Genomic DNA, 16,753 nt, shown 5'->3' on the forward strand with positions numbered 1-16,753 from the left:
AGATAGATAGATAGATAGATAGATAGATAGATAGATAGATAGATAGATAGATAGATACTCATAAGATAGATAGATAGATAGATAGATAGATAGATAGATAGATAGATAGATAGATACTCATTAGATAGATAGATAGATAGATAGATAGATAGATAGATAGATAGATAGATAGATAGATAGATAGATACTCATAAGATAGATAGATAGATAGATAGATACTCATAAGATAGATAGATAGATAGATACTCATAAGATAGATAGATAGATAGATACTCATAAGATAGATAGATAGATAGATAGATAGATAGATAGATAGATAGATAGATAGATAGATAGATAGATAGATAGATACTCATAAGATAGATAGATACTCATAAGATAGATAGATATATAGACAGATAGATAGATAGATAGATAGATAGATAGATAGATAGATAGATAGATAGATAGATAGATAGATAGATAGATAGATAGATAGATAGATAGATAGATATATAGATAGATACAGGTCCTTCTCAAAAAATTTCAGCTCATGAAAACCCCAAATTCCTATCTCAAAAAATTTGCATATCATGAAAAGGTTCTCTAAACAAGCTATTAACCTAATCATCTGAATCAACTAATTAACTCTAAACACCTGCAAAAGATTCCTGAGGCTTTTAAAAACTCCCAGCCTGGTTCATTACTCAAAACCGCAATCATGGGTAAGACTGCTGACCAGAAGGCCATCATTGACACCCTCAAGCGAGAGGGTAAGACACAGTAAGAAATTTCTGAACGAATAGGCTGTTCCCAGAGTGCTGTATCAAGGCACCTCAGTGGGAAGTCTGTGGGAAGGAAAAAGTGTGGCAAAAAACGCTGCACAACGAGAAGAGGTGACCGGACCCTGAGGAAGATTGTGGAGAAGGACCGATTCCAGACCTTGGGGGACCTGCGGAAGCAGTGGACTGAGTCTGGAGTAGAAACATCCAGAGCCACCGTGCACAGGCATGTGCAGGAAATGGGCTACAGGTGCCGCATTCCCCAGGTCAAGCCACTTTTGAACCAGAGACAGCGGTAGAAGCGCCTGACCTGGGCTACAGAGAAGCAGCACTGGACTTTTGGACAAATTTTGCATGTCATTCGGAAATCAAGGTGCCAGAGTCTGGAGGAAGACTGGGGAGAAGGAAATGCCAAAATACCTGAAGTCCAGTGTCAAGTACCCACAGTAAGTGATTGTCTGGGGTGCCATGCCAGCCGCTGGTGTTGGTCCACTGTGTTTTATCAAGGGCAGGGTCAATGCAGCTAGCTATCAGGAGATTTTGGAGCACTTCATGCTTCCATCTGCTGAAAAGCTTTATGGAGATGAAGATTTAGTTTTTCAGCACGACCTGGCACCTGCTCACAGTGCCAAAACCACTGGTAAATGGTTTACTGACCATGGTATTACTGTGCTCAATTGGCCTGCCAACTCTCCTGACCTGAACCCCATAGAGAATCTGTGGGATATTGTGAAGAGAAAGTTGAGAGACGCAAGACCAAACACTCTGGATGAGCTCAAGGCCGCTATCGAAGCATCCTGGGCCTCCATAACACCTCAGCAGTGCCACAGGCTGATTGCCTCCATGCCACGCCGCATTGAAGCAGTCATTTCTGCAAAAGGATTCCCGACCAAGTATTGAGTGCATAACTGAACATAATTATTTGAAGGTTGACTTTTTTTGTATTAAAAACACTTTTCTTTTATTGGTCGGATGAAATATGCTAATTTTTTGAGATAGGAATTTTGGGTTTTCATGAGCTGTATGCCAAAATCATCAGTATTAAAACAATAAAAGACCTGAAATATTTCAGTTGGTGTGCAATGAATCTAAAATATATGAAAGTTTAATTTTTATCATTACATTATGGAAAATAATAAACTTTATCACAATATGTTAATTTTTTGAGAAGGACCTGTAAATAGATATATAGATAGATAGATGGATAGATAGATAGATATAGATTGTGTCTGTATTTGTACTTGTTTGTCACTGTTTATCTGTTTCTTTTTGTGACAGTGTGTGTGTTGTATATTTATTGTACAGGTTAACAATATACAGTAAGTACAGTGTCTTATTGATCTGTGTAAGTCATCAGCAGGATGTTTTCTTTGTTTGACAGGGTTGTGCCAATATCTTGGACCCAGCCAAACTGGGGCTGAGCGGTGGAGGGTGAGTATAGACAAACTCAACACCAAACACACGGGAAATAAAGGAAGAGAACCATTATACACAGGAGAGTGTGTGTAGAGTTACACTCTTACAGGTGCTGTATATACACATAGATCTGTGTGTCTGTGTGTGTTGGTGGCTTCATATTTTCGAGCCGTAGGGTCTCCTTGTCTTCCATTTGTCACTGACACAAAGGCGCGCACACACACACACACACACACACACACACATACAGACTTGCTGATATTATTTTGCTCTGATAGACCGCAGGCAAAAGAGCAGGAATGATTATGGAATGTTATTTGTGGATTTTCCAGGGACCTGATCTAGTGTTAATTGTTTGCAATGGTATGACTCCAGGTTAATGAATGTAGTGTGGATGAATAAAATTTTTGGTAATGAGCTGTCAAAAATAAATAAATAAACCCGGCACTGTTGGCATTTGTACTTATTAAAGGCCCCGTTCTCATTAAGCGCTGATGATGTCACTGTCTTCCTAACTAACACAGACACGTTTATTTGGGCTTTGCGTGAATGAAAAACATCTGATCTAAACGTTTAGATTGTATATGTGTGTGTTTGTGTGTGTGTGTGTGTGTATTTTAGCAATATTGACCAGCAGGGTTATATTCCAGAACTGTTTCGGCTGTGTTCATACAACACAAACATTATGCATACTGATTACTGTTTTAAAAAATACTATCTGAAAAGCATGCATTATGCAACAATAAACATTTCAGACAGTAGAATGCTAAATTGTCATTACATTGCATCCATCTTGATTTAATGTTGAATATAATGAGTTTGCATTTTAAAAGCAAGTTTTTGATGTTCCATTTAAATAATAAATCAGTTATAAACCTAAACATTATTTATTAAAACTATAGATATCACATTGGAAATTAAATATGTATTTTACATTTTTAATGCAATTGTGTGTAAAATTCTTTTAACATTTGCTGATCTGGTCAAGTAAAAACTCAGCAAGGAGATATTAAATAATCAAAGCATTATTTAGTTAAGTATAATGTATCATACTATAATTTAAATATATATATTTTTTGTTTAATTCATTTTTAGTAAAATTCTCATAACATTTTGTGGTACAATGAAATGAAAACAGTAAGGAGTTATTAAAAATCAAATTATTCATTATATGAGCATATTGGTATTTTGGAAATTAAATATTTATTTTAATATCTTTAATGCAACATTGCTGTCATAATCGATACAGTATGTATATATAAAATATTTAGTTTAATATAATCCATTAATTTCATTGTTAAATGCAACCTTTTTTAATCTGCTCAAATAATTAGTGCAGAAGATGATGCAAAAAAATGTACAGCATTTAGCTCAAAATTAATTATCAATGTGAGCACCTTGCATTGTGGGATACAGCATCCAGCATAGTGTGCTATAGTTGTATTCCGCCCAATTTGACAAAGTATTCTTTCATGCATGCCTGTGAGAGACAGCAGCAGTTATGATGGACTTCCTGTTCCTGCCCATCCCATGTTATTTGCCGTTGCTTTAAATCACAGACTGCTTTTTAGCCGGCTAATGTTTCATAGCGTACAGCATGATTATGGTATTAATAGACTCTAAATCTGCCTTCATCCCCAGGGTTGGCAGTATACTTTACGGCATTGACAGCATGCCAGATTTACGTCGCAAGAGGACCATGCCTATTGTTCGAGACCTGGTGAGTAATCACACCCGGCACGGTTGTGTTTGACTGATGGAGCTTTAGAAGACTGTATTAGCCAATCAGATCCACTGTGCACATGGTCACTAGTTCGATTTTACAACCCAACACTGTCAGCAGAGCACATGCAAGATGGAGGCGCACACGTGTTTATGTTTTGATGCTATTTTGAGGCTTTTACGCTCCACCAGAGTAAAAGTAGGTCACCCGCCTGGTGTTCTCCACAATATCTCCAGACTTCAAATCATCTGTCTTGTCTTTAAATGTGTAGTGCTCATATATTGATAATGAAGTGTTTAATTTGAGATTCTAGATGGCGAATGATTGATCCATAGCATCTATGTAGTATGTGTTTCTATTTATATTTTTGCATTTGTTAACGGAACGGTTCACCCAAAAATGAAAATGTGCTGTTAATTTACTCTCCTCATTCAAGATGAAGCTGCCTTTTTTTTCTTCAGCAGAACAGTAAAGAAGGGTTTAAGCTGAAACCGTAATGATTCGTAAAATGCAAAATAAGCAGCTACCTTCACTTTGAGAGTCAAAAAAGGAAATCAGTTTACACAAAATTAACACCTTGACTGAGACTCTGGATTACAGGTAATAATGTTATAAATTATGTTCAGTTTCTTGCACAGACTGATCGTTTCGCTTCATAACCAGAGGTGGGTAGAGTACCCAAAAACTCAAGTAAAAGTAAAAGTACTTCTAGAAATATTTACTCAAGTAAAAGTAAAAGTACTAGTCTTGAATAGTTACTTGAGTAAGAGTAAAAGAGTATCGGATAAAAAATCTACTCAAGTAGTTAGTTACTAGTTACTTTGGGTCATATATACTGTACTGAGCCTATTTAGATATATAGATAAAATGTATGTAATGTATGTGTGCGTGTATAAATGTATATATTTCATCAGCATTTACTCCAATTTATGTAATTTATTATAAAACCCTGTCTGTTTACTTAAGTAACAGATATAGGTGTCATGCCATAACATATTTTTAATATGACTGACTTTATATTAAATGTGAATTTAACATTGAAAGTTAATGTGATATAAAAATTGCTACTAATCTTTCATTGTTCAGAAAGAGAGCAAATAACATTTACATTATTAAAGATCATTTTCACTGACAGTCTAGATTTAAATCACTCTCAGAAACTCCCATTAAAATCACTGAAACTGTTAACACTGTGAAATCAATATCTTAATTAAAGATTCGTACACACATCTGCACTTTGTTGTTTCTGACGAGAGAATTCGCCAGAAAGAGGTATTCAGTCAGCGAGCGAGTGAAGGAAGCACCGGAATTTTAGCGATGACTCATCTGAACGCCTCTGATTGGCCAATGCTTTAATAAGCTCAAAAGAATCATGTGTGATTGGTTATAATGCGCAGCGATGTAAGAACGCATCTATCTCTGGCTCAGCGCCAGCGAGCGATCACAGATCTGAATTTAGAGCTGATGATATGACTTGCTGAACGTACTCACGCCGGTGTGATTGTATTAAAATTAATAAAATCTTAATCGGCTATTTTTTGTCTTTTGGAAGCTGTATTCAACTTGACTCCCCTCTGTTATAAGCCACACACGTACAACAAACTAATGTCACAGTGGTATTGTGTACTGTAATCGAATGTAGCCCAAGTTATTACCTGTTGAAGAGTAGACAGCACACGCGGTGTTCATCTAATAAGGATCTCCATCGCTAGCAAATAATAGCCTTTGCAGATTTGCTTTCAATTCAGTGCAGTTCCATAGCCACGTTTTCAACGCTCTTTCTGCTCTTAAACGTTACAACTCCGAGTGAACCACTTCAGACGCTCAGCGCGTGCGCAGGGAACTGAACAAATCATTCAAACTGATTCATGAACCAATTCACTCGTTTGCCAATTGGTTTGATCAAGCCTTTGAACAGAATTGACTCAAAAGAATGAATCATTTGCGAAGTACCACAGTTTCAGCTAAATATCTTCTTTACTGTTCCACTGATGAAACAGTAAAGGGTGATCAAATTAACAGCAAATTTAAATTTTGGGGTAAACTGTTCCTTAACATTTCGTAAAATGTCTTTTTTTTCTTGTTTGAGCTCTCTGAGCAGTCTTTGTGTCCATTGTTTCTTTATGGTTTTGTTAAAAAAGAAGATTCTTAACTGATTCTTGCATTGAATTTTGTGCAACTGTTCAGCTTCTGAAGGACAAATTTTGATGCTTTATCTGTCCATATTTTGCATGAAATTAAAAACCAACCCTCTTTTGGTAAGTACGGGTCATCGTTCAGTTTTCTTTTGGTTTTTTGGCGTGTCCTGTGGTCCATTCCCACTTGGGCCCATATTGACGTATGGGCAATATTTTTCCGTGAGTTGTCAGATTTCTCTCCAAAACACCTGTTGTTGTTTGCTTCAACCGATGCATTCGAAAACGAAATGTTGACAACTCTACCCAAAAATATATCCGAGGACTTCATTGACTTCTGATTTAACTGTGTGCCTTTTTAAATCCATGTAAAAGTGACCTGCGCCAATGAGCCTTTTACAGCGTGGATGAAGTCAGTGCTGTACTGGGTCAGATCTGGTCTATCCCATCATGCCTCTATCCTCTGTTTCTGTCCCCTTGTTGGCTGTGTGATTGCTTCAGGGCAACGACAGTCGGTCACGGGAGGGTGGGGATCGAGGGACCCGCCCAAAACTGCAGCGGGAGCTTTGTCAAAATTCAGACAAAACCATTGCCTGCAGCAACCCTCAGCAATTCAAGTGCATGTCGAGACTTACATCAACACTTGACGTTCATGTAGAGGTCAAATCTACCCTATATTCCTATGCACCCCTGCTTAAAGGGGCCGTAAGCAGCCCACTTGGTCTTTACCACCATTACGTTCAGGGTCAGATGGTAAAGACGAATCCAGTATGGTCCGCTGTCCGTGCCTGCCGATCTAAATATGGCTAATCGTGGCTTTTTGACTTCTGACCGGCTCCCATTTCCCCCTCATTGACTCTTTCTTGCTCTCTTTCTCTGTCCTGAACTCTTTGGATCATGTATTTTGAGCTGGCTTTGACACATGCCGTCTGGTCTTGTCTGTTTGTAGCAGTAATGGCAACAGTATTGCAGGGAGTCTTGAGTTTGTCAGGGTGCCTTTCAGTATCTTAACTAATCAATCGCACAGCAAATGCATGAGTGAACTGTAAATTTCTACTGCATGTCAGAGGTGAGTTATTTAAGGATTGAGCCTCACCTCTGCAGCTTTCACTCTGCTCTGTAGACCAAAAACTTGATCTGATTTTATGCATGACGGCAGGTATGACGTAAAAAGATATGCTTACTGTGTGAAAATGACAGCTCGCCTTTGCTAAATGTCTAATTTAGTGTTTTTTTCTCCTTTTTTCTGCATCTGGACACACTAGGCTTTGGTAAGTCTCTTGCATTTTTAATGGATGTATCTGAATCCAGTGTTTGTCTGCTTAGAGACCTTCATCTAGTCAGTGGAAGTAGCACAGATGTGTCCTTATCTGCCTACGGTATCACACAATCCAGTGTGTGGTTTGATGAATGTTGTAAAGAATAAAAATGACATTATTTTAGCTACTAAATATGCTTGAAGTTCACTTTAATTTGTTCTAGCTCATTAGACATGATGTTATGGTGCCATGGAAGCTTGTTTGAATCTGTTTTCATTAGGTCAAATAGCACTGTCTTTAAAGCATTTTACAATTCGTTTGTTTGATTTTTATTTATATTTAAATTTGTTTTAATATTTGTTTTTTATGTTTATTTTAGATTTCATTTATTATTTTGTATATTTATTTATTTTACATTTTGTAAAATCTATTTTTATATTATATTTATTTATGCATTCATTCATATTTGTTCTTGAGTTTGCAAGGAAAAATTTTCAACATGAAAAAATAACAGCAAAATTGTTTTATTTATTTATATTATATTTATTTGTATTTGATTTTGTATATATTAATTTATTCATGCATTCATTCATTCATATTTGTTTTATTTTACAAGGAACATTTTTCTGCTTTACTGTTTCATAACTTATTGAAAATAATAATATATAGAAAATGTCAGCTCTGTTCCAAATCATAGTGAGCCTTCTACCTACTAGAAAGCATTTTTAAGCACTATGCACACACTTGTAGTGTAAATGCTGTTCTTAAATGCATGCAATTTTACTTTGATCAAATTTTAAGACTGCATACTTCACAGAATACAATCCTAGAAATGCATGGCAGCAAGCTCAGAAAAACACATTCAGTTCTTTTTGAAATGGACTGTGTTAACCATTATTTGCTTTATGTAAACAGCAGCACTAGTTTTGAGACAGACCTATCATTTTTTTCTTGCAGTCATGAAATGTGAACAATGAGCCCTCAGTTAGTCTGTCTCTGTGACTTTAAAATCACACTAAACCTAATGAAATTAAAAGATAGTACACTGCACAGTGAATATCTGCTTGAAAGTCAAAGTGGTTTCCCAGCCTGAGTACATCTTTGTGTCACACAATAACATTCAACCTGCAGTATAACTGATTTCTGCCCTGTAGCATTTGACTGCGTTCCTGAGCGTTGTCTTCCTCTCTTGCTCTTTCTCATGGTTTCCTTTTTTCATTCCAGACATTGGCTGCTCGAAAGGCAGGCATTGCGTTTGGGCTCGTGAACAGATCGACTCTGAACAACGAGGAGCTGGTGAGTTTTAAACACACACGCGCACAGTGCGTTCACCATATAGACTCGTGTATAAATCACTCTATAAGCAGCCAGTTAGAGTCTAATGAGGAGCGATCATGTGGCACTAATGTAACGCTCATGCATAAAGTCACAACTGATACAGAAACACACATCAGAGCCAGAGGCAAGAACAAATGAACAAGATCAAAAAAAAAAAAAAAAATGCTATTTATAATCTCTAATCTCAGTCATTGTCACAAAATAAACCCTTACAGGGTGATCGGGACCATGACTACAGCAGTTACTCACTGAATATATATTTATTTCATAAGTAGTGACTTTATACACTGCTGCTTACAAAGTAAATAAATAAATGGGCATGAAATACTGATTTGAATTATTTTCTGTGCTGGTCCAAAAATGAGTTTCAAGACGATTTTGAACCTTTCAATAAGTCTCTTCTGTTTACTAAGGCTGCATTTATTTGATCAAAAATACAGTAAAAATTTTAAATATTATTACAAATTAAAATAACTTTTTTCTATGTGAATATATTGTAAAATGTAATTTAATTCTGTGGTGCAAACCTGAATTTTCAGCAGTCTTCAGTGTCACATTATCCTTCAGAAATCATTCTAATTTGCTGATTTGTTGCTCAAGAAACTTTAATTATCATTATCATTGTTGAAAACAGTTGTGCTGCTTCATATCTTTGTGGAAACTGTGATTTTATAAATTTATTTCAGGTTTCTTTGATGAATAGGAAGTTTTAAAAAGAACAGCACTTATCAGCTTTTAAGCGGGGGGCGCTGTCGTATCTCCATTGAAATGCTTTCTGATTATTTGGGTGTTGATCGGTAATTCTTGCTTGAATTGTTTTCTTGTACTTTGATTCGACAGAGGGGCCAAAACCCTGAGAGAGGAAAGAACATCTTAATCAATAAAAAAAGAATTACTCTATTTTTTTTCCAGACCTTCTTCCCTCCCATTAATTGATCCGTTGAATAAACGGCCCAGAATGACTCGGTGTGGTATCAAATTAATTTCTCTGTAGTGACAGCGAGATGCAGGAATTTACCTGAGCTGAAGACTAACTCTGTCCTCAAATTCCGCCTGGAAATTTTCTGCTTGTGTGTTTGGGGAGTTTTAATTATAACATGATGTGCGTTCAGGTACAAAGTGGATATGCTGAGTAATTCCTATTTCTTTCTCTCTGTTTTTGTCTACCAACAAAGACAGGAAGCTTTTTTTTTTTACAACAAAATTACCTGTGTGTGCATTAGGTGTGTAATGGAGGATGTATCTGTTTATTTTATAATAGAGCGCAACTGTTAGGCTATGGAAGTAAAAAAATCCTATTCATTTTCCCTGTAGGGGAATTGATTTATACAATAATGAGTCTAAACCGTTAAAGAGAGACATAATGTGAGCTGTGAGGCTGTAAATTGATGGGCTGTCAGCCCACATCTTTTCAAGTTATTTTAAAAATAATCCGTGGGAATCATCTTGGTGAAAAACTATATTACCCATTATTTGGCAAAAAAATAACCATCAATCAGAGAGTCAAAACAAGCATGCAACTATTTATATATATATATATATATATATATATATATATATATAGTGAACTGAAGTGACATTCAGCCAAGTATGGTGACCCATACTCAGAATTTGTGCTCTGCATTTAACCCATCCGAAGTGCACACACACAGAGCAGTGAACACACACACACACACTGTGAGCACACACCCGGAGCAGTGGGCAGCCATTTATGCTGCGGCGCCCGGGGAGCAGTTGGGGGTTCGGTGGCTTGCTCAAGGGCACCTAAGTCGTGGTATTGAAGGTGGAGAGAGAACTGTACATGCACTCCCCCCACCCACAATTCCTGCTGGCCCGAGACTCGATCCCACAACCCTTCGATTGGGAGTCCAACTCTCTAACCATTAGGCCACGACTTCCCATATATATATATATTTCGCCATCATTTTTAATTTAATTATATGATTTGCAGTGCTTCATGGGATTATAGTTCTTTCCCTAAATAAATCCTACAACATCTTTGTCTTCTTGTCAGATTTTCAAACACTTTTTTGTTCGTAAAATCAGTGTTTGTAATGTTGTCATTCACTTTGTAGCTTGTTGGTTTGGTTCATGGCTTATAACTCTTGAACAAAGTTTTTTTTTTATAATGCATATGGAAAAAATACTTTCAGAACCAATGCCACTGAAAAACCCTCTATAATTATTGTTCTGCTGCAGAGAATGATGGGAAATGTAGTTTAGGCACAAAAGCTGGTTGCCTCACAAAACAGCCGAATAAGTCATATTTTCTAGAAAGCTGATAGTTCACTAAAAATGACTCATTTACTCACCTCATGTCTTTCCAAACCTTTCTGACTTTGTTCTGTCGAACACAAAAGAAGATTGAAGAAAATCTAATTTTTCCATCGTTACAGCGAAAGCCAGTGGGGCCAAGTGCTGTTTTGGACCCCATTGATTTTAACTGTATGGACGAAAATAGGATTTCAGATTTGAAGCCAACATAAGGGTGAGCAAATGATGACAGAATTGTTATTTTTGGATGAACTATTCCTTTAAGTGCTGCACAAAGTGCATATACATGGTATAGATATTGCATATAGAACATGATTTTCACTCCCGTTAAGTCTGGAGGAAATCTAGTGATTTACACTAGTCTTACATCATTGCAGTAGTGTTGGTGTCTCTTGTACAGGACATACAGTTCGATATAGAGTACAATCATTGCGGCATGAGTTGAAGCCAGCATTAGCGTGTGATAAATAGACAGGTCAGAGTCGGGTTTCAGTGGGCTGGTCCAGTCAACCTTAATTCAACACTAGCAGTCCTCTGAAGAATAGAAGCACCACAATCACTCTTTTAGATGCACCTGTTTCCAAACAGCCTTCGAAGGATCTTAGACTTAAAGAGGAGGAAGGTCAGATATAGAGAGCTGGCCGGCAGGTTTCTAAGTAGGCCGAACACATGTCTGAGAGTTTTTAAATGCATTAAACACGCCAGCAAGAGAGCGAAAGAAAGTACAATATGAGCGAGAGAAAGAAACAAAGTGATGAGGGGGCTGAGGGAGAAATTACAGAAGAGACGCAATCCCTCTGAGAAAAGCATGCTGAAAGCAGCCAATGCGTCCATATGCTTAAGAAGAAAACAAGGACAGAAACTGTTATATCTGTATGTCTGTCCTCAACACTCACAGCAAGAGAGAGATTGTTTGGATTCGGTCCGTGACATTATTTAGCAAAAACCTCAGTCAGAGATAATCTTAGTCAAGGTTTTCTGTGCCAGAAACATTCATAATTTAGTTTTACATGACCAGCATTTTTTTATTCTCTTTAAATGGCCTCTTTTTTTTTTTTTTTACCCTGTATATAAGTAACATGATATATTGTACTGTATGGCTTAGGTTTTTCATAAAAAATTACATGTAAACAAGTCATAAAAAGCTTACATGTTAAACTGTATTAAATGATCGCAATGCTTTGCAAGTCGAGGTCAATTTGTAATGTTTAGATTTACTAATATTGTAATATATCTAAACATGCATTTGTATTTGTATGAATGGAAGTGTACAAACATTAGCACATTTGAATAGTTCTTCTGCATTAAACTCATTTCAAATTTGATATCTCGTTATATTAAGCTTTTAATGACTCAAAAGACCACATCTGTTCAATGTTTTGTGATGGCAACTTGCGTTGTTTCTCTATGTCTAGTAGCTGACATCTATGCTATTGTTTGAATGTTTGGAGTCAGTAAGATTTTTTAAAGTTTTTGAAAGTTTATGCTCACCAGAGCTGCATTTAATTGATCAAAAATACTGTAAAAATTTGAAATATTATTACAATTTAAAATAACCATCTTCTATGTGAGTATATTTTAAACTGTAATTTAATTCTGTGATCAAAGCTGTATTTTCAGCATCATTCCGCCAGTCTTCAGTGTCACATGATCTTCAGAAATCATTCTAATATTCTGATTCTGAATTATTATCGATGTTGATGCTCAGATGCAGTCAGCAGGTCTTCAGACACATTTAATTGGCTGGCGTTTCTCAAAGGACTTGCAGAGAAATAAAGAGAGGGTTGCTTTCTTCTAACAGTTGAAGTTTTAGTTCATCCAAACATGAAAATCTTATTATTATTTATTCACCGCCAAGTCATTCCAAACTCTGTCAGTTTACTTCCTGTTGAACACAAAAGAAAAGGTTGGGAGTTGCATGAGGGCGAGTATTGTCATTATTGGGGTGAACGATCTGTTTAAGATGCTGTGAAGTGTTTGGGTCAGCGGCTGTGTGTTTGACAGATGGTTTCATTCCTCCGTCCCTCATTTCTACTGGAGTTTGTGACACTGCCCACCGCTTTGTTCAACATGAGCGATTACTCCTTGAATATTCTCCCTCTCTCTGGCTGATAGCCCAGTGTTTAATTCTGAGGATAACTCATCTGGTTTCTCCGGAGTCGCTAGATTAATTTGTAAAGTCCTTTTCCGTTTTTGCTTTTCCGTTGTTTTGGTCATATCTGAGATAAAGGAATAATTCAGCCAAACATTTGCTGAAAATGTGCTCACCCCCAGGACATTCAAAATGTAGATTAGTTTGATTCTTCATCAGATTTGGAGAAATGTAGCATTGCATCACTTGCTCACCAATGGATGCTCTGCAGTGAATGGGTGCCGTCAGAAGGAGCATCCAAACGGCTGATAAAAACATCACAATAATCCACACCATTTATCAGCTGCATCAGATATAATAGAGTGGACATTATTAGTCCTAAAAAACAGTCTGTTTAATTGTAAGTGTGAGAGACCCCTAAGTGTTCCATATAACTAAGACAACCACCATTAATCATTCAGCGCAGTTTCATTGGTGCATTTCTGCACTTTGTATTTAATGCTATTGGTGTTTTGTATCTAAATTTTCCCTCAGAGATCAGTGAAAGAATAATCTCCCTACACTATTTTTAGGTTTACTTTGCTAATTAGCCTGCATTTTCACTCTGCAGTACTTTTAGTTTGCTTTATTTCATTATTAGCCGTTTGGACTCTGAAATCTCGGCAGCTCTTAATGTAATGACTTTGTGGGCGAGTGTAGAGAACACACATCTCAGCAAAAGTGGGAAAGGAGAAAACATGGTTTCAGAGTGCTGTACATCACCAGCCCACCTCTCCTTCACTCTCTTTGTCTTATCCAGCTGTAAAAGGGCAGATTTATGTGCACATTAATTCTGCTCTTTCATAAGGATACAGAGGATGCCGTCAGATTTTCTGTACAGCTTTTGCCCGTGGAAGCAAACCGTTCACAACAAATAATGTCCACTGAGTGAATCCAATCAAACCTGTCAACAACATGACTTCAAAATCAAAAGAAGGAAAGAAAGAAGGGATAATACCCTGTTCACAGAAAATGAAGCTTATTTTATGGATCAGTACTTTTTTGCAGTTGTAACATTGTTTTCATGACAATTAAGGAGTACATTTTCCTAACTACTCTCATTACTGTAATGTGAAAAAACGTCTCTAGGTTACGTATGTAACCCTAGTTCCTCGAGGGAACGAGACGCTGCGTCGAAAGAGCTTTGGGGAATGCCGGGGGTATGGCTCCGAGACGCAGCGTCTCGTTCCCTCGAGGAACTAGGGTTACATACGTAACCTAGAGACGTTCCTCTTCAGGAACTCGAGCTGCGTCGAAAGCGCTTTGGGGAACGAGTCCTAAAGCTGCCAGACTACCAAACCCCTGCCTGGTGTGTATCCGAAGAGCACAGCTCAGGACAGGAGGACAGAAGCGCCTGGAGTGACTGGCATATCTAGGCCATAGAACCTAGCAAATGTAGAGGGCGTGGACCACCCTGCAGCGTTGCAGATGTCCAGCATGGATACACCTGCTAAGAAGGCCTTAGAGGCCGCCATACCCCGAGTAGAGTAAGCCTTGGCTCCCGACAGCGGGGGACGACCAGAGGACTCATAGGTAACGTTGATAGCAGACTATTAGTCGTTGGATAGTCGAGGCTAAGAAGCAGGAGAACCCCTCTTGGGGGGACCGTAGCACACAAGCAATTGGTCAGTTTTTCTCCACAGGGCAGCTCTGTGGACGTATGCGTCCAGTGCTCGAACCGGACACATACAATTTAGCTTCACCTGGTCGGGCTCCCGAAAGGGAGGAGGACAGAAGGCCTGCAGCACTACAGGTCGTGGTGTAACAGAGGGAACCTTGGGAACATATCCCGCTCGAGGGTATATGAACGCTTTAGTCATGCCTGGTGCAAACTCAAGATAAGAAGGGGCCACCGAGAGGGCCTGAAGATCTCCTACTCGCAGCAGAGAGGTAATAGCCAACAAAAAAGAGGTTTTAAGTGTGAGATGTCTGTCTGAGATATCTTGAATAGGTTCAAACGGGGGTTTGCACATAGCCTCTAACACCACAACCAAGTCCCACGGGGGAATATGGGACCGTACTGGAGGTCTCAGCCTCAGTGCACCGCGGAGAAAACGTGTAACTAGGGGGTGTCTTCCCAGAGACTGACCGTCGAGAAGGGCGTGGTAGGCCGCAATGGCCGCCACGTAGACCTTCAGAGTAGAGTGGGTCAACCCTGCATAGAGCCTAGCCTGTAGAAACTCCAGAACTGTACCAACTGGGCAGTTTGCTGGGTCTAGCTGGCGGTCTCTGCACCATGAAGTGAAGAGTCGGAAGTCCTTCCCAGATGCCCCGAGGGAGCGATGAGGGAGGAACTTATGGAACGCCGCCGCCTGTTTGCGGGCCTCCTGGAACCTGTCGACGACAGAATTAACTGCATCGCCGAACAGGCCAGTCGGCTGGATCGGGGCGTCCATGAGGCAGACCCTGTCCCGTTATTTCATATCGGACAGGGTCAACCATAAGTGCCTTTCCGCGGCCACCATAGCTGCCATGGACCGCCCAATCGCTCGGGCGGTCTCCTTGGTGGCACGGGGGGAGAGATCAGCGGTCCTTCTTAACTCAGAGATATCATGGGACTTGATCTCCTCTCTCTAGTCTAGCTCCTTAAGCAGGTCGGCTTGGTATGCCTGTAACACCGCCATGGTGTGCAGACACGCACCAGCCTGACCTGCAGCCGCATACCCTTTGCCCACCAAAGCCGAAGTTGTTCTTAGTGGCTTTGAGGGCAATGCCGGGGCCTTTAGAGACGATGCCGCGCCAGGGGACAGATAGCTCGCCGAGCGTCTGTTCCACCCGGGGCATCGCTCTATAACCGTGCTCTCCCATCCCCACTACATTTCCGTAGTAATCAGACGAGGGGATGTAGAGGCGGGCCGAGAATGGACGTTTCCACGACCTGGCGATCTCATCATGCAGGTCGGGAAAGAATGGAAGGCCCCGGCTGGGAGGTGGCTGACTCGCGCGCAGGAAGCGTTCATCCAGCTTGCTTCTCTGCGGTTCAGTTGACTTTTCGGCGGGCCAATCGATACTTAATTTGGCCACCGCGCGAGTAACCACCTCTAAGAGCTCCTCATACTGTAGCGAGTGGGGTGGCGAATCCCTATCGAGCGACTCCACATCGACCTCCTCGGCGGAAGAGAGGCGGAGCGTCGATCCCTCACCCTGAGTGGAAGGAACCGCTGTGCGTGCTTCCGACTCTAGGGATTGGGTGCCGGATCTGGCAGAAGTGGAAGGAGATAGGGACTGGCCCGTGTCCATTCCCTCCACAAGATCGACTTGCGAACCCCACGAGTGCAGCCGCCGTTCTGCCTCGGCAGAAGCGGGACCAGCACCGCGGGGAACGCTGGCGAAGGCCCCCTCCTTGAAGAGGGCCCTCCGGGAACGAAGCAGCCGCACAGACATTCGCTCACAGTGCGGGCAGTCGGCCCCCTCGAGAGCCGACTCAGCGTGCTTCGAACCCAGGCAAACCACGCACAGGTTGTGTGTATCCCCACCCGTTATATATCTCGGGCATGGAGGAACACACAGCCTATAACGCGATTTGGAATCGCCATCTGAGTGCTTAACTTTTGCCTTGCTTTTTGGCATGTCTAGGAGCTCTTTTAACTGGACAGACAACAGTAAATAAGACTCACAAGACGGCCAAATGACATTCACACACAGAGCGCTTGCTGAAAGACGCAAAGCTGACGCCAGCTGCGTGGCACGTGCTTTTATAGCTTCCTGGTCGCTTA

The 16,753-nt window shown here is 39.9% G+C and overlaps 1 protein-coding gene across 3 annotated transcripts in view; it reads left to right on the forward strand.

Moving 5' to 3' along the window:
• Positions 1–16,753, forward strand: part of LOC132156385 (protein unc-13 homolog C-like) — a 153,006-nt gene that overhangs the window by 15,527 nt on the left and 120,726 nt on the right. For 2 of the 3 annotated variants that reach the window (XM_059565374.1, XM_059565375.1), the window contains exons 4-6: positions 2,143–2,192; positions 3,819–3,897; positions 8,537–8,590. In XM_059565374.1, the coding sequence (XP_059421357.1) occupies positions 2,143–2,192; positions 3,819–3,897; positions 8,537–8,590 (183 nt within the window). Of the gene's footprint in view, positions 1–2,142; positions 2,193–3,818; positions 3,898–7,300; positions 7,307–8,518; positions 8,591–16,753 lie in introns of all 3 variants that reach the window. The other variant, XM_059565376.1, reaches the window with a different exon arrangement.

This window comes from Carassius carassius, chromosome 13 (genome assembly GCF_963082965.1).
Source record: "Carassius carassius chromosome 13, fCarCar2.1, whole genome shotgun sequence".
Taxonomy (NCBI): domain Eukaryota; kingdom Metazoa; phylum Chordata; class Actinopteri; order Cypriniformes; family Cyprinidae; genus Carassius; species Carassius carassius.